Source organism: Syngnathus acus, chromosome 10, assembly GCF_901709675.1.
Source record: "Syngnathus acus chromosome 10, fSynAcu1.2, whole genome shotgun sequence".
Lineage (NCBI taxonomy): Eukaryota > Metazoa > Chordata > Actinopteri > Syngnathiformes > Syngnathidae > Syngnathus > Syngnathus acus.
This window is the reverse complement of record NC_051095.1, coordinates 14,290,043-14,314,865: the sequence shown is the minus strand read 5'-3', so window position 1 is coordinate 14,314,865 and position 24,823 is coordinate 14,290,043. Positions and strand designations below refer to the sequence as shown.

At 41.5% G+C, this 24,823-nt stretch overlaps 1 protein-coding gene across 7 annotated transcripts in view; it reads right to left on the bottom strand.

Moving 5' to 3' along the window:
- Window positions 1-24,823, bottom strand: part of diaph2 (diaphanous-related formin 2) — a 323,623-nt gene that overhangs the window by 82,678 nt on the left and 216,122 nt on the right. For all 7 annotated transcript variants that reach the window (XM_037261470.1, XM_037261473.1, XM_037261469.1 and 4 more), the window contains one exon: window positions 18,155-18,279. In XM_037261470.1, coding sequence (XP_037117365.1) covers window positions 18,155-18,279 — 125 coding nt within the window. The remainder of the gene's footprint in view (window positions 1-18,154; window positions 18,280-24,823) is intronic.

Genomic DNA, 24,823 nt, shown 5'->3' with positions numbered 1-24,823 from the left:
ACTACACTAAAGACCCCTCTTCTTCGAAATGAAAGCATATGTAGATATTTCATGTGATCATTACGATTAACTTAAATCGACAAAATGTAGTTGGCTGACCTTAAAATAACAAGCACATAATAACAAATATATTGGATGGTACAACACTTTGTAATAAGAATCATGGGGGCTCAGTTGTTGCCATAGCAACATCAGATCACCGACCTTATTGGTCTATAATATCATTTTTATCTAACATCACTTTTTCTTTCTTTTGCTTCTTCTTTCCTGCGTCTTTGTGTCCACGATCTATCAATAAAAGATGAATAATAATAATAGGTTATGAAAAATGGGCTTTTGAAATGAAGAATAAACAGAAACTATGCAATGACAATAAATACCACTATTACTGTGACAGTAAGTAACAATATTGATGATCAAAATATCACCAAAACAACTACCGTAATTTTCGGACTATAAGTCGCGGTTTTTTTCATAGTTTGGGTGGGGGGGCGACTTATACTCAGGAGCGACTTATATGTGTTTTTTTTTTTCAAAAAATTTCAAAAAAAAATTTCAAAAAAAAAAAAAATTAAACCGCGATAAACGAACCGCAATGTAGCAAGGGATTACTGTAATTTGAATTTCAAGTGACGACAGCAGCGCGAAACCATCTGCGTCACTCCAATTCATTAAATCCATCAATCGTCCTTTGTCAACAATGCGTGCGCGCCGCTGACGGCTTTTGCACTTAAAAATATTCCACAGGCCCATATAACGATATATAAATTATATATCAAATAACTATTATATAAGCAATAATGTTATCAAACCATCTGTGCACTCTAAATCATTAAATCCATCGATCAAATTCCTCGTCCTTTGTCAACATCGCCGCGCGTGCGCCCTGACGCCAGCCTCGTCGTTATTCCACAGATTTACTATATAACTATATTGTAGCGTTAACAAAGTTCAAGGAAAGACGTGGGTTTGGTAAACGGCTCTTTATTTAACAAAACAAACTTACAGGCGTGTGGCGGCGTGGACGTCCAGCCACGAAAGGGGACGAGAGCTCCATACGATAGGACCGGGCGTGCGTAGAAGCCATGACCGAGCTCCATGCACCGTCCTCGGACAGCCACCCGGCTGAGCGCCGGCCCTCGACTTCCATCCACGGAGCTGAAAGGCAGCTCGGTAGAGTAGGACCGGGCGTGCGTAAAAGCATTGTCCGAGCACCATCCACCGTCCCTGGACAGCCACCCGGCCGAGCGCCGGCGCCCGACTTCAATCCACGAAAGTGAAAGAAAGCTGGACGAGTGACGCGCGACGTCGCGCTGCTGACGTCAGCAGCGCGACGCGACGTCGCGGTCGCGCGTCAGCAGCGCGACGGTTGTTTACATAAAGGACAAAGATCGACTCGTCCAGCTTTCTTTCACTTTCGTGGATTGAAGTCGGGCGCCGGCGCTCGGCCGGGTGGCTGTCCAGGGACGGTGGATGGTGCTCGGACAATGCTTTTACGCACGCCCGGTCCTACTCTACCGAGCTGCCTTTCAGCTCCGTGGATGGAAGTCGAGGGCCGGCGCTCAGCCGGGTGGCTGTCCGAGGACGGTGCATGGAGCTCGGTCATGGCTTCTACGCACGCCCGGTCCTATCGTATGGAGCTCTCGTCCCCTTTCGTGGCTGGACGTCCACGCCGCCACACGCCTGTAAGTTTGTTTTGTTAAATAAAGAGCCGTTTACCAAACCCACGTCTTTCCTTGAACTTTGTTAACGCTACAATATATATTATCTATATATAGTAGATCTGTGGAATAACGACGAGGCTGACGTCAGGGCGCACGCGCGGCGATGTTGACAAAGGACGAGGAATTTGATCGATGGATTTAATGATTTAGAGTGCACAGATGGTTTGATAACATTATTGCTTATATAATAGTTATTTGATATATAATTTATATATCGTTATATGGGCCTGTGGAATATTTTTAAGTGCAAGAGCCGTCAGCGGCGCGCACGCATTGTTGACAAAGGACGATTGATGGATTTAATGAATTGGAGTGACGCAGATGGTTTTATTAACGTGTTATTTATGTAATAGTTTTTTGAATAACTCTGAATTTTACGTCAGGGCCGTTCTCAGCTCTTAGTTTGTGTTTATGTCACGTTAGCATAGCTATCGTTTAGCCTGTTGTTGCTCGTTCATGACTGTTCTTGGTGTTGGATTTTGTCGAATAAATTGCCCCCCAAAATGCGACTTATACTCCGGAGCGACTTATATATGTTTTTTTTCACTTTTTTGGGCATTTTATGGCTGGTGCGACTTATACTCCGGTGCGACTTATAGTCCGAAAATTACGGTACTATTACTAATGCTACAACTAATACTACCACAACTACAAAAATTACATATGGTCCGCATTTTAATGACTTCAAAATAGATCCTGTAATAAGAACAAAATAAAAAACCACACAACAATCTGGACAAAACATTTGAATATCAAGTATTTTATAAAATCTTCTTGTCCAGCATTTATGCAAGGTGTTTTTTTTGGGTTATCAAACTGAAACTTGTGATAACAACAGCACAACGGAACATATTTAGTGTGCCAAATCAAATATCTAGGGTTGATAATTTCAGTTTCCAAGTCTTTTATTGAGTGCTTTTCACTGGGTTTAAAGTCCATAGAGCAATACATTGTGATCCAATTTCCTTCATAATGAATGCTGGCCAATGTTTTCTCTTCACAGAGCCGCGGAAGTGGTGATAGAAGAAAGATGGCAAACTAAAGTGAGACGGACATAGAGCATATAGGAAGTCTATTGATCACATTCCGGAGTAGGACCGGTGGCCCAGCAGTGCGGCACCATTCAATAGTCTTATCATTACTGCAGCATAAACTCATTGGGCAGGTTAGCCTATTTGTCCCTTGCTCTTGTGTGTGTGGGTGAGTGGGTGTGCATGCGTGTGCATGGGCGGAGTAAAAAAAAACAAAAAAGTAGATGATACGTTTCGATTCCTGAAGCTAATGGATCCCATTATGAGACCACTTGCAGGACATTTCTTGTTCCAGCTTAATGAAGTGTCCTAAGAGTAAACGGAGAAGTTAAGATGAGATGCAACACACTTTTTAAGTGTTGTAACACAACATTGATAAAATTATCAATAGACACAGTAGCCTGTGAAATGAGCTGGTGGGCATTTCTAAACATACTTTTGCCTATTAAGTGTAAATAAAAAAAGTGCAGACTCAGTTAAAAGCTGATGTTCTTTTATATCCGTGGAGCTCAGTGAACGATGGACTGGACATGCACTTTGCGCTCATAATTGGCAGAAAGAGAGAATTCACGTCATGGGGAAATTCAAACAATAAGTGATGATGGCTAAGTAATTAGACTTAATGTACAGAGGGGATAACCTCCTCTCCTTTATTAGATTACATTGATGTCGGCGCCTGACAAAGATTAAGCACAAGAGGCAGAGACGAGTGGGGAAAGGAATATTGGAGCCGTCTCCGTTGGCAACACGCAGGCACGGAGGCTATTTTTAGCCAATTAATTTAAAGCCCTAAATAATTAACTGATAATTATCTGGCAATCAGGAGTGAGATAAAGTGATCACCCTGGGATTTGTCTTTCCCTTCTCTTTTTTGTTTTTGTTTAGTGGTGTGTCCCAGCAGATGGACAGAGGGCGCTGTCACAAAATCAGCAGTCTGGGATAAAAGTGAGAAGTATACTCCCAGAAAATGGATTTTGCCAATGATGAGCGCCTAATGAGTGACAGAATACTGCCAATTGCGATGTGAAAAGATGTGCATGCTTGGCAGCTGTCTTCATGCTGACACACACACTCCCAACTAATACATATGTAAATACAGATATTATACTTGGAAATGATTGAGCTACCATCGCAAAGAAAGCCCCATGACAGCCCACAGTAAGTGCCCCTCCTCCAACGTCAAACTACACTCGAATGAAGAGCAATGAGGCCTTAGATAAGATACTCTACACCTCTGGATAGGAGGGCTCTCTTTCTGTGCCCAGTCCAAGTCTAGTGTGAAGTGCACTCTAAATCTGCACAAGGGTGCATTAAACTGGGTGTTTGTGTTTTTACAGATGCACGCAACTTGGTGCAATTAAAAACGGGCATTTTGCGCCGTTGTGGGTGTGAACACAGCCTGCCAATTGATTCCCACCAATTAAAGTCTCTTCTCATTCCCTTTGAAATTGCCACAACAGAAGCTGTCCTTGACATGGTGGAAGAGGAAACTGATTTGCTGGAGTCGATGTAGAAGACTGAAGTGCATAGTTAAAGTTAAAGTCCCAATGATCGTCACACACACCTGGGTGTGGTGAAATTTGTCCTCTGCATTTAACCCACCCCCGTGTGATTTTAATCCATCCCCTGGGGGAGAGGGGAGCAGTGAGCAGCAGCGGTGCCGCGCTCGGGAATCAGTTGGTGATCTAACCCCCCAATTCCAACCCTTAATGCTGAGTGCCAAGCAGGGAGGCAATGGGTCCCATTTTTATAGTCTTTGGTATGACCCGGCCGGGGTTTGAACCCACAACCTTCCAGTCTCAGGGCGGACACTCTACCACTAGGCCACTGAGATTAATAATAGAATGTTTGTAAGGAACTGTCTGTTTATGACATACCGATTTCTCACATAGCTGTGCCACAGCTAGGAGGGTGAATTTAATAATTAAATAAATGTGTTAATAATATTCCAACCGATTCAACCTATTGTCATAAGAGAAATTTTACGACATTCCCCACACAGACGATCTGTCTGCCTGTGCAACGATCAAATTCACCAAAATCGCATTACATGACCTGTAACGACAGTTAGACATGGCTTCAGCAGGTCTAAAGTTTAGTCTACCTTCAGCCACAAAATTCCCAGGTGCAGCGAGCCAGGCATATATCAACCCTTAGTACACCAGGACACCCACCCTGGTGCAGAGTGGTCTGCCAAATTCCCAAATAGGTGAAACGAGGCTTGCTCCGGCAAAAAAATGTGTCAGTTTGTTTACTCCAACACTCTAGCAAACAAGATTAGGATTTGTTCCTGTTAACCGACTGGCTAACGCATCTCCTTTACAATTCTCAAAAGGTCTATCGCTCTGAGCAGTGTCTTCCTCTTATTGTTAGTATTGATCACACATATCTATAATTTAGGTCTTAGACGGGTGAATGGTGGTGAGTCGATTATAGTGTTTGCATGAAGTCTTGCTAAATTGTCAGGAATGCCGGTGCTCTATCGCTGACTCCCATGCGTGTTGGGTTTCAGTGACGCTCTCTCAATCACTTCTTCACTCCTCCTACTATTATTCACCTTTGTTCCACAGTTGTGACATGCGTCATTTGTTATAACTGTAACCATTTGTCAAAAGAAGCAAGCAAAACTGTCAATCTAGTTGTCTTTCAGTGCCACTGCTTCCTTTTCTTAGCTTTCATCTCTGCATGGTGCTTAAGCTACTGTCAAGTGGTGCTAACATCTCAAAACTAAATCAAATGATAACGTCATTTGATGCCCCTATAAAAGCCTTGATGCAAATCCATACATAGCGCAACTAAATAAAACACAAAATCTAAAGAATATTCTTGGAAAGATACCGAGGCTATTAGCTTCACTTAGTGCTAGCTAAGGCTGACGGGCCTACCTGGCCTACCCACTGAGCAACCTTTTATAAAATCAATGCCACCACTAAACACAACTCCCACCTGTGGAGCGGCACCTTGTTACAGCCTCCTTCCCCTTGCACACAAGGAAGGAAACCACAGACAAACCCGTAAAATAGAGCAACCCCAGATGTCCACGGCTCTTATCCACCACACCCTGTTTTCTCTCATGAAGAAGAGATAGCAGTACTGTCAGTGTGTGTATAGGGTTAGGTTTAGCAATAAATGTGCAAGGATCTATGACTTTTTCCTCCTCCACCTATGTAATTATGCATTTGGCAGTTTGTTTCTCTACTCTGCATTACATTGCGGCTTGCTTGAGTGGCGTCTCCAAATAAACTGGGCCACTCTTTGGAGATGAAAATGGTGACAATTGGTGAATACGCATTATTATTCTTAACTGGATGCAATGCAGGCCAACTTAAGTCCATACAGGTTAACCTTGCGGTTGCGAGTGGACGGTGGTACTGAACTGGAAAATGAACTATATTGGCCATTAAAATATAAATGTAGACATCTATTGGAAGTGTGATGGTGCACTAATTATTAGCAGAGTGAAGCAAACATGGATCAAACTCTTTGATCCATGTTTGCAAAGCCTTATAAAACTCTCTGGGTTTTTGTTTAAAGTCTGCAAATTTGGTAGAGCACCTGAAAGGAACTGATGTGATCCTTAATGTAAGATATCACCACCTCATTAAGCTGTGTGTCGTCCAAAATCAATAGTCTATTCAATTGAGATGCACAACCACACTCTATTGAATATAAAACAATAAATGTCTTTTTAGCTCATGGATGGACTTGTTATGATAAGACAATAAAGGGGCTGTTAATCCAAAAACGACGGACCATGTGTTAATCTGCTCATTCGTAATATCGCCATCCTTTGGAATCTTGAGGAAAAGTTACCGAGTGTCTTTAGGCCTTCGCCATTGTGAGGGAACGGGATGGAGATAAGCGCCTGGACAGCCAAGATGAGAGAGTGACAAGGAATCACAGTAATAGATGGGTGAGGGACGACCAGCAATGCGAAAGAGATAAGGGCGGCTCATCTTTTGCAAAGTGTATCACCTTCATGGACAGGATGAGCATTACCACTAATCTCGAATCTACGCCGAGAAAAGACGTCAGACATTCAATTGGCCCCCGACAAGCTCCCTCTTGTGATGACAAAAGCACTTGAAGCAAAAGATTACAAAGTGTATTTACCGTCATGGCACAGTGTGTAATCCCTGCCCGTGATTGCAATTAGTGCCTGGGGAAAAATAAAAGCAGATCATCCATTGTTTTGCGCAGGGTTTAGGAACAAACTAGTATCAGAGCGCATGATCAGCCCTCATCAGCCTTGCATCGCAGACAATACTTGAAGCCGTTGTGTTTGCCATGAAGCCTAATAAGCTTAAAGCTCAGTATGAGGCTTAGTATTCATTTGCGGATGGTGAACTCCTATTTTGCACATAGTTCACTTGTAATATGATAAGAAGATATTGTTGAGGGATTATGATACCTCCCCGGAGATCTATTAGTGGATATGTTGGACTGGGTGAGTTTTGAGTCATTCATTACCTTAGTGGCTACAATATGCATGTCTTCAACTATCAATACAATCAAAGCACACTCCTACACATTAGCATAATATGTAGGCAGCAAAAAGCATCCTGGCATTGATAAATGAATTGGTGTGAGTGAAAAATGCTTGAATGGATAGAATTGGAAAGATGCCGCATTGGAGGCTAAAGTGACAATAAATACCACAGGGACTAATCAATCTAAGGAGGAATACAGTTTTAAGTCAAATTGGTTCCATCAGAGTGCTTTTGTTCTATTAGCACTATAACTGAAGTAGAAGGTTTTACCAGGATGGAGATGTAGACGCAATCTGCAGAACAATCGGTCCAATGCCACAATGTCTACTGCTATTATTAACACATTGGCACTCACTAGCCTAGCCCGTTCTACATCCTGTAGAGCCGTCACAATTGTATTGCTCTTTAGCGAGGGGAGAATACCAACAAGCCAAACAGTGTTTCTGCAAAGAGCCTAAGGGCTGGCCAGGTGAAATTCAATCTGCTTTTTTTTCTTCTCCTGTTGGAAATCTATTAGAGACCAATAAGAACGGCGAAGTGAGAAGGTCTGAGATATTTCGGGTCAGCCTTGGAGGTTAATTGTTCAGTCGCCTGTCTGGTCAGTGAGGGGATCACTGTGTGAAACCAATCCTGAAGGCAGGGGGATGAACAGCGAGGCTGGATGGCATTCGGGAGATTAGAGCACTTGATGGGAAGGCAAGCCAATGGAAGGAGGGTGAGAGAATGACGGGGGGGGGGGCATGAAGCTACACCCTTCAAATAGATACTTTCACAAGGCAACCGATGCTAATTGGCCTCTGGTAATCAGTTCACATCTATGAGTTGTTATGTTTTGCCAATAAGGCTACGGAATTAAGCTATTCCAATGCCGTTGACATCATAATTGTAAGGTATGAAATAATACCCTCCAATTTTCTATAGTGCTTGTCCTCAATAGGGTCATGAGAGATGTAGAGTCTATACCAGCTGATTTTGGGCGAGAGGTAGGGTCGTGGGTGGGTACATATAGACCATAGGTTGGCAACCCATGGCTCCGGAGCCACAAGTGGCTCTTTCATCCTTCTCTTGTGGCTCCCTGTGACTTTGGAAAATGAGTATTTTATACAAATTAAATTTTATTTTAGTTTGTTCATTTTAAAATATAATTCTGAATTTGAAGATTATGGTAAACTTGTAACATTAAAATTAAACGTTTTTAATATTTTTACCGCTCAAAATATGCGTCACATCCGCCGATGTGCGACATTCGAATTCCTGGCGTCCCTCACGTCTGGCAGCCGGCGTTTTTCCAGCACACTACCAGCGTGATAACTATATCTTAAGTGAAGTAGTCCTTTTTTTTAATTCAGGAGGATAACTGGCTGCACACTCCAGTAAACGCGATGGGACAGAAGCAGACTGCGCATTTTTTTTGTTTGCATTGTTCGTTCAGTGCTGGTGGATAATATTTGGATAAGTTTGGATTTTTATCTCATAAATAAGAGGACAGGTGACTGCAGTAGGGATGGGCGATACCAATGATTTTGGAATCGATCCGATACCAAGTATTTCCTGCCCAAAATACCCGATATCGATCCGATATCGATACCGGAAGTGTAATTTCCCGCCAAAATTTTTTTTTAAATGCAGTGGCATGCTGCATCAATATTTTGTGCCTTACATGTGACTATTGACCTGCACATTTGTATACTACAGCAGGTGTTTCACTGCAAATGATACTTGCTATATGTTGAACAGAGGGTGTGTTTTACCGAAGTCAAATTCCTTGTTTGGCACGCTCAAACATGGCGAATAAAAACTCTTGAATCTTGAATCTTGCTCTTGGAGAGTCATCTATTGAATTTTGTAGAAAAAAGTATTACGTCATGTACATGAATTATTAACCAAGTTTGTGGTGTTGCCACAATATTTAATTGTTTTGTGACATATTTCACATTTTGCCTCGTTATTAAGTAAAATATAATATCCCCAAACCAGACTTCTCTTGCGTTCGGACTGGGCCGCCGCCGTGGCCATGCTTGTTTGTGTTTGTTTGGATTGGAACGGGGGGGGGCGGAGGAGGAGGGCTTGGCTTGTGAGAAAAGGGGGCGGGAGCAGAGCAGAGCAGGACACGCCGGTGCAGCAGGCGGAAGGAAAAGTAGTGCTAGCACGAGTGCAAGTCGTCAAATTGGAGCAGAAAAAAATGAGGAAAAATATAATTAAATAATTGTAAGTATCGATATTTTAGCTAGGGAGATCGATACTCAAAAATGAGCAGCCTGGATCGATATATCGATATTTTGGTATCGATCCGCCCATCCCTAGACTGCAGGCTGTTTGCATTTTTTGTTCAGTGGGTTGGGTAAGTTTGGATTTTTATTTCTTAAATACGAGGACTCAAATAGACATCGGGTATTTTATTTGAAATTAAGCATCAACCAAGTGTAAAATGCTTTTTGTTACATGCAGAAATAAAATTATGTGTTCTCTGCAGCAGTTCGTTGATTTCATTTTCATAAATGCAATAGTTTTTTGTACATAGCATAATATATACATGCATAATATATATAATGATGTCAAAATGGGTTGTGGCTCCAGGTGCTTTCTTTTCATTGGGGGGCGGTCCCAAATGGCTCTTTGAGTCAAAAAGGTTGCGGACCCCTGATTTAGACAACCATTCACGCTCACATTTACACCTGGACAATTCAAAGTCTTCAATGAACCTTGCATGCATGTTTTTGGAATGTGGGAGGAGAAAATGCACACAAACATGAAGAGAACATAAAACCTCAACACTCATGAGATTAAAACCCAGAACCCTAGAACTGTGAGGCAGACATGCTAACCCTCCGGTCACTATGCTGTGTGGTGTAGCTTACCACTTACCACCACGATGCTAATGAGGACAACCAATACAGAACAAAGACGAATGGATGATTAAAGTAATCAGCAACAATAAAGGCAGGAAACTGTTGCACACAATAACAGTTCCCTGCATATGTCATATGAGAAAAAACGTGGTTATTTTCTCTTCTTCTTTTTTTTAACCTTTTTACACTTTACGGAGTTTGAGAAAGCATTGGACCTGGCTAGTTTTCCCAATGGTCAGTCTTCTGAGACCAGAAATCAAAGTTATGTGTGGATACAAGACCAAAAAAAGCATTGGGAAACATAACTTTAAAAATAGACAATCTTTAAAAGACTGTGCTTCACATCATATGAAAAAGTTGAAATTGTCTGTGTGCATACTTTGATAGCCACAATACCATTGTTTTACACTTGTGTATCGTTAGAATGTGACAGAATGTTTGTCCCACCCATAGCTCTACATCCACTCAAAGCACGGTGTTGAAATTTTTTTTAAGTATAAGCAAAACAAACATCACACACGAATTGGTAATTGTCCTGAAGGTCAAATGAAAACATGGAGTGGATAAGAAACATTTGCTTGTCTGTTCAGATAGTTAAAAAAAAAGCACATGCGACCCTGTGGCTATATGCCTCTGTGTTATTCCTTTTTCACCACTTCACGTTCCACATTTGACACACATACACACACACAGACGCTTACATGTACGGAGGCGACAAAAGTCCACCATACGGAATGTCCCGCGTCACCTTGCTGAAAGATGAATGACTTTACCCTTGTCCTCAATCATTTTAATCACTTCTATGAAAAAATGGCTTGTTCTGTACTGCCTGCCAGCCATTTGCTGTATACACGTTTGTACAATGCTGTCTCCTAAATAACCCTAAACACAATGACGAAGCCATTTTCCCACCAGGCACACCTCCACTACGCTGGTGCATGTTTTTTTTTTCTTCTCCCTATTGTCAACATCATGTGTCTTAATGACTACAAACTGAAAAGGATGTTGATAGACTCCTCCAGAAAACTGGGACATTTCAGACCTCCACTACAAAAAGTGCCGTGGAATGGTACGTGTACGTGGGTGGGGTTGTTAGTGTTCAGAGGGAAGAGGTAAAAAAAATATGTCCGTCCGTCCATCCATCTCACAATATTTTTGTATGACTTCTAACCAAGAACACAGCTGCCCTTGAAAGTCATGGCCCAGAATTGTGGGTGGTAAAAAGAAAAGTTCATCAGAGAAGGAGATCTATGGTCTCTGTACTTTCAAACAGTGTTCTTAGACGGGGATGGAATTCTACAAGGCATCAAGACAAAAAGCTCAGGGATCAAGCATAAATCTTCATCACAGAAAGTCAATTCAAGGTCGGCTGCTGGTTCAGGTAAGAGATATGTCTAGCACATCACCCTCTTTGTACCGCAAGAACATGGTTTAGAAACATGTGTGTGTGTTTCCACTGTATGAGGTCAGCTCCACCCACCTGGATTTCGTGTGGCGTGGTTTTCAAATTGAAAACACGAAAAAGCACAGAGTTTCACAATATTCTTTGACATTTATTCTAATAGGGGCGGCTCGGTGGGGCACTGGGTAGCACGTCCGCCTCACAGTTAGGAGGGTGCGGGTTCGATTCCACCTCCGGCCCTCCCTGTGTGGAGTTTGCATGTTCTCCCCGGGCCCGCGTGGGTTTTCTCCGGGCACTCCGGTTTCCTCCCACATCCCAAAAACATGCTTGGTAGGCCGATTGAAGACTCCAAATTGTCCCTAGGTGTGAGTGCGAGTGCAAATGGTTGTTTGTCTCTGTGTGCCCTGCGATCGGCTGGCAACCGGTTCAGGGTGTCCCCCGCCTACTGCCCGATGACGGCTGGGATAGGCTACAGCACTCCTGCGACCCCCGTGGGGACTAAGCGGTTCAGAAAATGGATGGATGGGTGGATGGATTTATTCTAATAACCACTTTCTTTATCTCTGTGGATGTCAATCTTCTTCACTAAATACTGCCGCTCAGCTCATCAGAATCAGCTTTATTGACCAAGTTTGTGCATGCCAAACAGGGAATTTGACTCTGGTTGATCTCAGCCTCTGTACAATATTTAAGCGACAATGTTACCATGGCGCCATCAAAACAAAAAGCATTTCTCCTAGTAACAAAAGACATTCATACACTTGTTTGTAGGATGATTGCCAACAGAAAAAATAAATTCTATCTATTCGCCATCCCGATAAAAGGCCGGTATCTTGGAATCCAGCACTTCCCAAGGTTATACAATGATGATATTAAAGTACAGTACAGTAACTGAAACCAGACAATTGCTATCTTAATACAAACAGCACGTTTGCAAGTGTGATACAGTGACCAAAGACTGGTTTAGATGATGTAAACTTTAGAGACTGAGATGTTATGAGAACCCCAACGTTTGACTCAAATTACAAGCTCTACAATACGGTGGCCTTGCGTTCACATCATGTCATTTGTCTGTTTCAGAACAAAGAGCAAAATTCTCCCACTTAAGACTGCAAAGATCTCTGTCAGTATTTGAATCAACGGGAGAAATGTTTTATTAATACAACAACATCAACAAGGTGCGCAGTGCCAATGCTTTTGATTGAAAGAAACGCAGCCTTATGGAATAACAAGCCTTTCGGCACATGTTGTCAACACAATGTCCTGGGAAGGCTTCAAACTCAACAATGATTTCTGACAATTGCATCCTAGCCTTGACTGGCACAGAATGCCAGCCAATCCTTAGTCTGAAAATAGTGACAATGAGGGGAAAAAATATCCCCGAAAAAAAACAAAGACTGTCAAACTGAAAGCTCATGTGGTGGAAAACAAAGTTGCGTAGGGAAGGAGAGAAGAAAACAAATGTTCTTTTTCAATGTGATTCGATTCACATTGAACAAGCACATCATGCTGCAGCCCCCACACTGAGTGAGTCTGACAAGATACAGTCTGTGCTGCACCTATGGGTGATTGATGATTTTCATTTTGCCAATTAATGGAGATTTCTCTGTTGACTACAATCAGATTGCTGTTTGTAACTGTTAGTCTTTCGGACTGCCACACATTCATTTTAATTAGCAACCTCGTTCCATCTTTTCTATCTTGCACTGGAAAATTTGCCAAGTTGAGTGCAAAGTGACTCGCTGGCGAAACAGCTCACTGTGTCATTTGTTGTCATTAATCTGTTCATAAATGGCACGCTTTAAGATGCTCCTTTCGAATAAGGCGACCCATGTGTCGTGCTTATAGCAGTATCTTGTAATCAATTAGCAAACGTGAGGCAATTAATAGACTTAATCTGCATAATGAAGCGCTTAATTGCTTCCAAGCGTGCAAAAGCAGTCGATAAGATGGTTTTATCATTGGCGTGATAATGCTGGGTGGAGGAGGGAGGGCCGTAGTCACAGAGACCCAGCCGTCCCTGCGGCTAGTCAATGGAGAGAACCTGTTAAGGAAATTTAGAGCCACACAAAAACAGACTATAGTCAACCACCGTTCATTCCATACGCACATGCTAAAATCCAAGACCATAGCTTGAACCCCATCTTTGGATAACCTTCTTATATCTGTAATTCAAGTTGTCCGTCACAGCACTTACGTAAATGCCCTGTAATGGTTTAATTGACGTTACTCTATATTATTTGGCCTGGACCTGAAATTTGAAGGTCAAACACCCTTCATCTCATTTAGGGAAGAACAATCCTGGCTCTTTAAATAAACCATTTGAATACTGCCTCTGATATCTCTATTTTCTTCATGAAAAGAGCAGCATTAGAAAACAATTACTGCTTTGTTATTTTCCCTTAGGGCCTAGTGTCACTGAAGCAATTGTGCTTTTCTATCTTAAATGAGGGCTATCATTTTCTGCTTCTTAAGGTACCTTTCTACCAAAACAAAACTGAATTTGAGCAAATGTGCTAGTATCTTTGGAAACAATATGAATGGCTATCAAGATACATCTTACATGCAAGTGTCATTCACTCTTTAAGCCATTCTGGTGCACCACCCAAGACTGTCAAAATCCTCAATGGCTCGTATTTACTAGACAAATAACTCCAGTCACGTTCTTCTCTCACTTGCCTTCGGAGGGAATAATGTGCCAACAATGGGCCTGCCATTCAACTAAGTCAGGGATTTCATTTAAACATCAAATGAGAGCGAAATCATGAGCCATGACGACGAAGAGTGGGGACGACTGAGCAGAGCGACTCGCCTGGTCTACTGCAGGATTAGACTTAAGCAACAAGTGCTCGAGGGGGGCTTTGCATCAAACCCAGAAGCCTGTGACAAATGAGGGTGGCTGGGCTTCTGTCTATTACCATCGCACTAAGCCCAGGCCCTTTGGGGAAGTAATGAGGTGCACATTGGTTCTTCTGCCACTAGGTCCTTTTGGTCTCCGACTGGAGCATAAATAATCATCAGAGGCCTTGGCCTGCAGAGACCAAGCTGTGTAGGAGTGGATTCATTTATGGTTACGTGATAAACGTTAGTCATCTGCTTTGCTCTACCAACAAAATACACTATGTGGTGGGATATCCAAAATCAAAGCCAGCAAAAAAAGTAGTAGAATTTGGAGGCCAACCGAAAAAGTCCATAGAAAATACACTGAGAAACTTCAGTTCACTGAGCATCTTAAGATGAACTGTTTTGACTTTCTGTAGTTTCTGATCCATCATCATTGAGGAGATTGCATGCAACACTGGAAGTGTCGTCACTGTACAGAAAAAAACAATAACATTATTTCTTAACGCCTTGTATTGACCTCATACAATACAGAGGGTGACGCATAATGGCCTACAGGGGTGCATGCAGATCCCCAAAGAACCCCCGGGACTGAAAGAACGTGGGGAGGCTTGATCAGTTGTTGACTTGCTAACAAAGGGTGACCGTCAGGCTCGAACCCTTGTGGACTAACTAAGCTCGAGCGTCACACTCCCCGCAACCCCATGGGTGCTACAGGCTATGGGGTCTATCGTCAGGCTTCCATTAGTGGCTAATGGAGCTGTCACATATGGCCCAATGTCAAGAGCCTAACAAGACACTCATTGGTGAACTCAGAATACACTCATGTGGCCAGAGGGTGCGGTGATCCTTCTGTGGCTCTGAGTAGATTGCACGGCAGACAAGCGAATAGTGACTGCGACACAAAGCAGAACATTTGCTCTACAAGAAAAACATATATTCTACCTTACCTTTAATAAAAACGATGACACTTTAGCCATATTGCTTCAAATGCGAGTCTGAAAAATTGCTTTAACCTTTGAGTTAGTTGTTCTTTGTTTGAGGTTAGTCCAATTTTGAGGAATTAGCCATCAAAAGCCAAAGGAAAAGCAAGGCCACCCACTGAGAATATGTCCAACTTTAAATGAGCCTGATTCAGAGCTAATTGAATATGCAAGTTGTACTGTGTACCAGAAAATGAAATATCAACACCAGCATGAATGGGTATCGCATGTCATAAAAGTGTTACTCTAATTGAAATGTGTTCTTCCTAATGCTTATTTCATCTAAGAGCAAATAAGGCTGAATGGGGAAAAAATTGATTCAGGGAATCCTAACATGAAGAGATATTAAAGTTCCGAGGCATTAGTAAATTCCAAATTCTTATGTCCAGTTCAATGTGCACTGTGTGTCCATGACATGAAGCATAGCTACCATAAACAGTTTAGTTCCATAGTTCAGAGTCCCTTTTCTGAACCCAGTATAACACAATGTTCATAAAACCGGCCGCTGAACACAGCTCTTTGCCACCCGATATGTGGTGACTGGTGTGAATGGTGTGCTGTTACTCTGGCCTTGTGGGAAAGAAGATGTTAAACAGAATAGTGGGAGGCCGATTGAGCGCATTCAGTCTCGCCGTTGAAGACATATCAGACATGTCCTTGACTGTATCAAGGCTCGGTTGGCCCTCTCATCATCATGCCTATGGAGCCACGACAACTAGCATTAATATTCTAGTCGAGAGAGTCCTCTTCTTAGCCGCCATTGCTCCTCGGCATTGCAGCCTCCCCGGTGAAATAGGGCTCTCCAGGGACTCGTGCCTCAACTCCACAGCCTTTGTGGGCTCCCTTTTTTTCTCGCTGATCGAGATCACTAAACTGCTGAATAAACAGCCCATTCAGTCATTTGCATACATTACGGTAATGTAAAGAGAAAAATGTATCACTAAAGCCAAATGAAGTGCTTCCACTGATCTCAGTTTGATCCATTTTTTTTCCACTCTTTACCCTTTTTTATATTGCAACAGGATACATACAGAACTCTTATGTTCTGATTTGGTAGGTTAAAGTTAACTTCCAACAGACACACACAATTGTATATTGGATGACATCTTTTGAAATTGGACTGTAACATTGTAGGTACGCACGACAATGAATTACCGTGTGCCATTTTCTTTCCCACAATGCCTCAGTATTGCAAAATCCTTGACTTTGAATGTGTACTTCTGTGTGAACACAAATGTCTTCACGTTAACCTTAACAAAACCTCACGAGACTGCTTTGTTAGATCAGTGGAAACAATCTCTGCCACATCATTCCCCAACAGCCTGAAGCAAGTTATTGTCTTAAGTGACAGTCTCAACAGAAATGCTAGCATACCAACTAATTAGAAGGGATAATAAACCTGTTTTCCCCCAGTAGCATAAAAGACACGGCAAGAAATGCAAAATTCAACAAACATTCAGCCAAAAGAAAACGCAGATTTGTTACAGTGCAAGTGATAATTGCATGCATGCTTTTATGTTGTTATTACACACAGGTGATAGATAATATGTAAATGACGCACTCCGGGGAGGTAAGTGAGAGAACAGGCATGCACTTTCATCTGTTGACTCCTGTCTTGCCTGGCAATTTGTCAGGATTGCAATCAAAAGCCACAATAAGGGCCGCAATTAAACTACAATCCAATACCTCTGAAGACAAACTATTTGTAATTTGGCCAACATTTGAAAGGAAAACCTCTTTTCTTTCTGGCAATCACAGAAAAAGTCAGCCACTGAAGGTTGGGAAGTGGATGGACTCTTTTAGGTCACGACCAGACAACCTCTCGCCATTACTCTCCGGGGAGGAACTCCAGACAGTGAGGGACAGCCTTGCTGCAGTACATCTACACTTCTCGGGTTCCTCTCAATCAAACCTTCGGTTCTCCAAGGAGAGCAACAGAATCAATACCAACATCAAGGGTGCAGGGAAGCTTTCCTTCCTGCCTGCCGCACCCCTCCCAGAGCGCCACCAGGGAGGAGGCAGCTCGTTTTCTTAGTGCTTTTAATTACACACACACACATATATACACACGCGCACACACACGCACACACACACGCACGCACATGCACGCGCACGCACACATATGTATATGATGATCCTTATACACTCCATATATTCATTCATCACCCACTTTTCAATTTCCTCCCTCTTATTTCCAAAGTGAGCTGACATCTTTTCCCACTTGACACCCTCGATTGGTCACTAGTCAATCACAGAGAACATGGAGACAGGCAACTCAAATTCACACATTCTAAGCTCACTGCATGAATGTCAGCCCAGTGAAGCACTGCATTTTCAGTGACCCAAAACATAAACTTCAGCTTATTGAAGCCAAGGCTATTGAAGCCAAGGCTAATTCTATTGTGGTTGGACATATAGAAAGAGGACAGATACCATGAGAGAAGCCAGTCATGCAGCCGCAGCCGGGTCAGAAGATGAAATCAGTGAGAGGCGATAGATAAGTTTGTGTGAGGGTCTGGAGCCACCATTAAAGAGTCCCCGGGGGGACAGCCAGACGTGGCAGACTGCAGTAAAAATAGCCGCGGGCATGATTTCACTCGAGGGAACCAGGGAACAAGTGAGGAGGGCGATCCGATCAACATCTCACAGCAAGGCAGCCACATTCATTCTCTTACTGTCCCCCGGGTGCCACCTATCACACCAAGTGACTTTAAGTGCTTACCGGCGAGGACGCAAACACAGCATGCCTTCGCCGTGCCAATGCATAGCGTAACCTCATATTCCACATGCCGTAGTTGTACACAAACTCCAAAGGCAACGGAAAAAAAGGATATGGACATTTTTTCCACAAACTTATCTTGCGTGTCGTCACTTTTGGGGAAGTTTTCAATGTCGTTCTCCAGCCTCACGATGTGACGCTCCATGGTGGCCAGACTGCTTTTGAGGATTTCAGCAGAGACTGTGGAGAGAAACATTAAAACATCACACATAAATTAACGTTTCCAGTTCTGGAAGTGGAAATAAATAAGATGTTGTGACTCCTGCGTTATCCATTTTCGGCCAAGTTCTGCATAAGCACCACATACAGTATTAGCGTGTGCACGTTTGTGTGTAGTGTGGCTCATTAATCAGTCTGTAATCACAGTTTGCCGCTGCTGCGGATTTCACAGTATTCAGATTCGCCTTTTCAAGCAGACACTTCAAACAGCGGGTCTTAAGGGATCAGATAGGACACGAGCATGAATGCACAGCTGTGGTTAGGTTGATGTTAAAGGGCTTAGGCTCATCGACACACGCACACACACACACACACACACACACACACACACACACACGCTCTGGCACACACTTCCGTGAAGGAGTTGAAAAAGGAGCCACATTTAGTAACTTGAAAACGGTGCCATACAGTAAGACTAAAATTTTTAATCTAAATCAAATTAAATTTAGCTGGAGCTATAAATAATTTTCATACGCCTTGTTAGTACACCTGAATCGATGCTGTATTCCACATTGTTGGAACACTGTGTTTGACAGAAAGCATAATAAATTCGTATTTTGATAATCATAATCGTAATTGCTTTTGACAATTGCTTTTTACTGGACATCACAGGTGTAGGTGTAAAGCACACACTAATAATTATAGCAATTGAGTCTACTAACAATCATCATCAATAATGCAGTAGTGATGTGTGACCCAAATGAAAAAAATGAATGTCTGAAATCATAACACCCCTCACGAAAAACACAAGAAAACCCCCAAACAAAACATATACAACAATGCAGCCACAATCATCTCTCCTTATGCAGTCACGATAAATGTTATGCTCTGGTAAATACCACAACATACGGAGGAGGAAAAGTAATATTATGTTATTATACATTTAAATGATGGACAAAACTTCTAACATCAATATAACTAAGTATACATACTGTACATTATGTATTTGTGAAAAATGATAATCCATGTGGTTTGTTTTTTTACAGGCAACCTCTCTAATGAATCAGTTACTTTCAATAAATGACTGAAACTCTTTCAGTTTACTGAATAAATGCCACAATCTCAGCAAATGCAGAGGTGTATTTGTTTGTTTATGTTTCCATCTGTACTGTGTTATAAAGAAGATACATTATCTAATCACACAACTGTATCTCTAATAAATTCCATACCATTAAATGTTTTATTTCAACCTAATCTTTGTGTTTTGCAATGACAACACAGTTGTTTTCTGTAGGTTGGAACCTATCAGCATAACTGAGCGCCGTTATGGCGGCTTCCTCGATAAGTTATGTTACTTAACCTCGCCGAACCCCGAGCATCTGCAAGGTTAGCCCACCCACTCCACTGTAATTGAAGTGGGAGAGGAGAAATAAGACGGGCTGACAAGCACGATGGCCTCAGTCACACAAGGGTCAACCTTGTTCTGCTGTACATCAATTCCGCAGCTTGGATGCACTCTTGTTCTCATCTTCCCACAATAAAATTGAATGACAGCATTGTGGCTCACATGCTCATTTGAGCACACATTTAACACACAGGCATGTGGTAATGTACAGTACATGGTAACGGCAACACTGTGATGGGTTGAGTAGCACAGTAGCAATTTAATGAAGAAAAAGGATGAGGTTGCCTGCGTTACAAGACAAGGCGGCTGGCTGCTGGTTGCAAGTATACGGTGACATGAAAGTTACAGAATGTTGTCATATTACCTGAGGTGATATTTGCTGGTAGAAAAGAGTACGGTGTACTTTTGCTGTTGTGTTCTCATTACACTGTCGCTACAGGATTGCACTACTGTTAATAGTCTATTTATCAACTACTGTTTGGAACTAGTTTCTTCTTTATATTTTCTATAGTCGCCACAGAATATACTGTATGTACCGTATTTTTCGTACTATAAGCCGCTACTTTTTGCACAAACTTTGACTCATGCGGTTTATAGTTCAGTGTGGCTTAACTATGGATTTTTCATTATTTCTATGATATTGTAAATTTATTTGTTTTTGTAATACAGGTAATAGAAATTAGGACATTTATTTTAAAACACCTGCGGCTTACAGTCCGATGCGGCTTATGTATGAACAAAACAGGATTTCCCCCTAATTTTAGCTGGTGCGGTTTATATTCAGGTGTGGCTTATAGTCTAGACATTATTGTACTTGTATTCAAAGTTCTTGATGCGACCCCCTCCGGGACTCCCAAAAAGCGACCGTGAGATTTTAAAGGAATTATACTAACAAAAACTACCAGTACTTATCAGGACAGGATACATGGAAAGTAACATGCAGAAAGGGTGAAGGGAGAAACTGTAAAATTTGCAGGACAATGATTTTTTTCACTTTATTAGCATTGCCTGTATTAAAATTCCCAAGACTACATAAAACTGGATTTTTGGCGTGCAGACAAAAATGGTTATGGCCACAAGACATTAACCAGTGATTTAGATTGTCAACAGGACTCTGATACCATGTCTCTGTGAAAAAATATTGTGCAGTGCTGGGTTGTCGGGATGAGTGTTTGTTGTGGGTTGGGCTGTCGAATTGAACAAACATGTGGGTCATGTGGCCTATCTGATAAATGTTTGCTAAATGAAACACCGTAAACATGTGGAACAAACCGACCTGTGTGTGCCTCTATGTTCTAAAGTGGGGTTAAGGTCAGAAATTCGATTTCAGAAACATTTAGATGACACAGTTACACCCACATCATAAGAACTCAATTCCAACGACGATGCATGGGCGTTGTGACACAAATAGAAATAATTTCCGGTTGGTTCTACTTCACTAAAACACATTATGTTCATGTCACTCACCACAGCAAAAAAGCATCCACGGTTTTGTCCTTGCTCTAAAAAGTAGCTTTTGTGCCATGTCAGTTATCTCTGCCGTGATTGTTTACCTTTGCTTTTTTTATTTCCATCAGACGAACTGACTTATACGCACACATATGTGTGACAATATACACACACTGTGTCGTTTTTTGCTTTAGAGACAAAAGCCACAAAGAAACTATTTTATTGAAGTTAGCCTCGCTACGGTGAGGATTCCAGGCATTCAAGTATTCCCTGTACTACAAAGGCCAAGAGTCTTTGTGGATAGACCAAGAGCATGAGTGGAACACAAATCAATATCCACTTTCAAAGGAGGGAATCCGATGGGAGTTTACATAACCCAATATTTGGGTTGAAAAAGGGGTAACCAAGGGGTCTTATCCAAGTTTTTAAAAACCTGAACATGGGCAAATTGTGTTTTTTTGCAGGCCTTTACATGAGCTTTAAAACTCAAAAGACTGTACTGTCAATATTCGGGGTTCAAAAGGGTTATTGACTGCATGTAAATGTAGTCATTGACGCAGAGACAGGTAATCAGACAATTTCATGAGTGTCAATGTTAGGTCTTTGTTTCAAGACAGCAGGTAGGGATAAAGTGTGAAACTTCACACTGCTGGCTTTCCCTGATTCCATTCCACATACGCACCCTCCTGCCCATTCGGACCCAAATGATGCTTTGATACCATCATACCATAAAGCCAGACATTGCCAGCTCCAAATTCATCTCAATTTCATGTTTGTGCTCCGACGCAAAAGACTGCTTTAACAGCTAATGTAAAGGGGGCTATCAAGGTGGGTAATCCAGTGATGAGCCAATTACTTGGCCAAGGTACTGCATGATGATTAATAATAATAATAATAATAATAATAATAATAATAATAATAATAATAATAAAGTTTTAAGGTCAGGTATTTTTTGTGGGAATGATAATGATAATAATAACAAATAATAAGTTTTAAGGTTAGGTATTTTTTGTGGGAAATACCGTATTGTAGCCTTTGGTGCCAGATTAATCTTGCAGAGTGCAGTGCATATCCTTTTTAGATATCATAGCTAAAATTACCACTAAAATATCACAGCTATTTTCTGGGGACAAAAAATTGCTACACTGTTCTTCTTCTGAATCTTCTGAATGCACATTTCTGTGTGTGTGTGTGTGTGTGTGTGTGCGTGCGTGTGGGTGTGTGTGTGTGGGGGTGGGGGGGGGGGGGTAAAGTGATGTATGTATACGCTGTCTTTCCAGGCAGAAGAAGATTTCTGAGATGAGTAAAATTATAATGACTGCTGTCAGCTAGATCTGACAATGTCTTGTATTGATCCGCAGAGTACATTTCTAAAAAGCTTCTGAGGTTTTGAAAGACGAGCCACACGCGTACATACAAAAGCTGCTTTCCCTTTTAAGTTCAAGATTCAAGGGTACGTTATTGTCCCCTTGGGGCAATTTGTTTGCAACAGCAGTTAAAATACACAACACAGTATCACACATGTGCATTTATAAAACGGATGGCATTTGGAACCATGGACTTTTTTAATCTGTTCTACACCGTGGGACAGTGAACTGTCGCCCCAATGGGAGCAAAAAAACCTGATTTTTTTTTACATCAGGAAAAAGGAGTATACCCAATGAAATGATATAGTGTTCACGCGTGTGTATTTACGCAACAGTTCAAGCCAAGTTATATGACTTGAACAGATGCAAGTACCCAAAAATGCATGTATAAAAAATAATTGTAAAATAATTTACATTTGTTTGTCTTTATCAAAACAATTGTTTCAATTTTATGTTCTTCGTCTCCTTAGATGTTACAATGTGCAGCAAACACCCTACCTTTACTTGACTTCTACTTAAACTGACCCTGCTATTTATGGATGTCAGAGGCTGAGTGTATTTCATCCACAGAAATAGTTTTCACATTCGTGCTTTTCTATAAAAGTGAGAGCCTTTGTATTGTGTACAGTGCGCCATCACTATAAGTTGCTAATAAAACAGCTCTAAGGCGCTTGGCCATGTAGTACAGTGTAGTAGTTTAACCTTTTTTTTCTTTAATGTCAGGGACTAATTGGATAATTTTAATCCTGCACTCAACCAGTTCTTTAGTGTGCCAATCACATTCTCGGTCTTCACAAATGTGTCCTTACAAGGTGGAATGTTCTAGAAAGTGCATGAACAAGTAATGTAGCAGCCAATGAAGTTGTGGGTTTCTTGCGTGTAGAGGGCAAAGACTTCCCAGGGAATAGTCATCATCACCCCCAGGTCAATGTCTAAACTTTCCCATACATCCAAATATATTGTAATTGACTCCATTTGTAGTTCCTCCAGAGATCGGGCGCTGGCTTGGAGCTGCGGTGGCTGCCAAAACCAATAATGTCTCACAGACATGACCTTCATCGTAAAGCTCTGAGGTGTATTTTTTCTTTTTCTATTTTTTTAGGGACAGTGATATTTTTGCTCATATGTTTTTTTTATCCAAGCAGTATTTTTTAAAACAACTTACTACAGTGTGCCCAGGACAATACTCGTGTCAAAACTGAATTACTTGATGAAACATGGGGGTCATTCTTTTTCATGTAAAATTGAAACAATTGTTTTGATAAAGATAAACAAATTATTTTTTTATACATGCATTTTTTGGGTAATTATGTATTATTATATTTATTTATGTATAATATTTTTTATACCTCATGTTTTTATGTTTTTGGTAATTGCATCTGCTCATTTGTTTATGTATTTAAAATGCTCCTGTTATGTTATAAATGCAGCTTACCATATGCCATTAGAGCCTTATGTTTTCACTGTGGGGAGGGGTAAACTCATTATTTGAACGTTTTTTCGTACATAAAGGATTAAGGTAAATGCAAATTAAAACAGGAACTGGAGCAGAAGTAAAAAGGATTTCCAATGCAATTAGTACAAGGACAAGTGACAAATGATGGGGAATTATGATTATTTACCACTGTGTGGCTGGTGTCCAGGTTAAAAACAATCAGTGAGACACTGTCTATGTTCTAGCATTGTGCGGTTGTATTATTCCCTAATTGTGTGTGACAATGTTGAGTATTGTAGCATTTTATTATTTACAATTAGACCTGCTATGGTAAAATTTGCTCTTTGTGATGACAACCAAATCGTTTTTAATGCTAAGTATGCGCTCGGAGGTTGCCTCGATCGTCTTTTGTTGGCATTGCTCTTAAAACCTCCTCATTTGCCACCTTCACGTCTGCTGTTTTGAACGTCACATGATACCAAGTAATCAGAGGGAACAATCGAGCTGCCTTGCTGCCTTGTCACGGCAACAGTATCAATTTTACACGTGCAGACGGAGCATCTTTGATTCCAGCTGAAAGGGGAGCACAATGACTTGTGTTTATCCTTTTCTCTCTGCTCGGCTCTCCTATTGTCTCACTCCCACATCATCTTCAATTCCTGCTCAGGTGGCTCAATGAAACAAGAATGGAGCTTCTTAAGACAACTTGGATTTGAATGGTGTGGACAAAGACAATACATGGTGACAATGACATGAATTATATAACAAATTATGATAATGTTTGATAAGCCAATGTAGGAAATGACTAAAAGATGAAAGACGACATGGTGAAGACAACAAACCGGGGATAGCTAGTATATTTCATTTTGTAGAGTGAAGAACAAAGAAGGAAAATGGTGAGAATTTGGA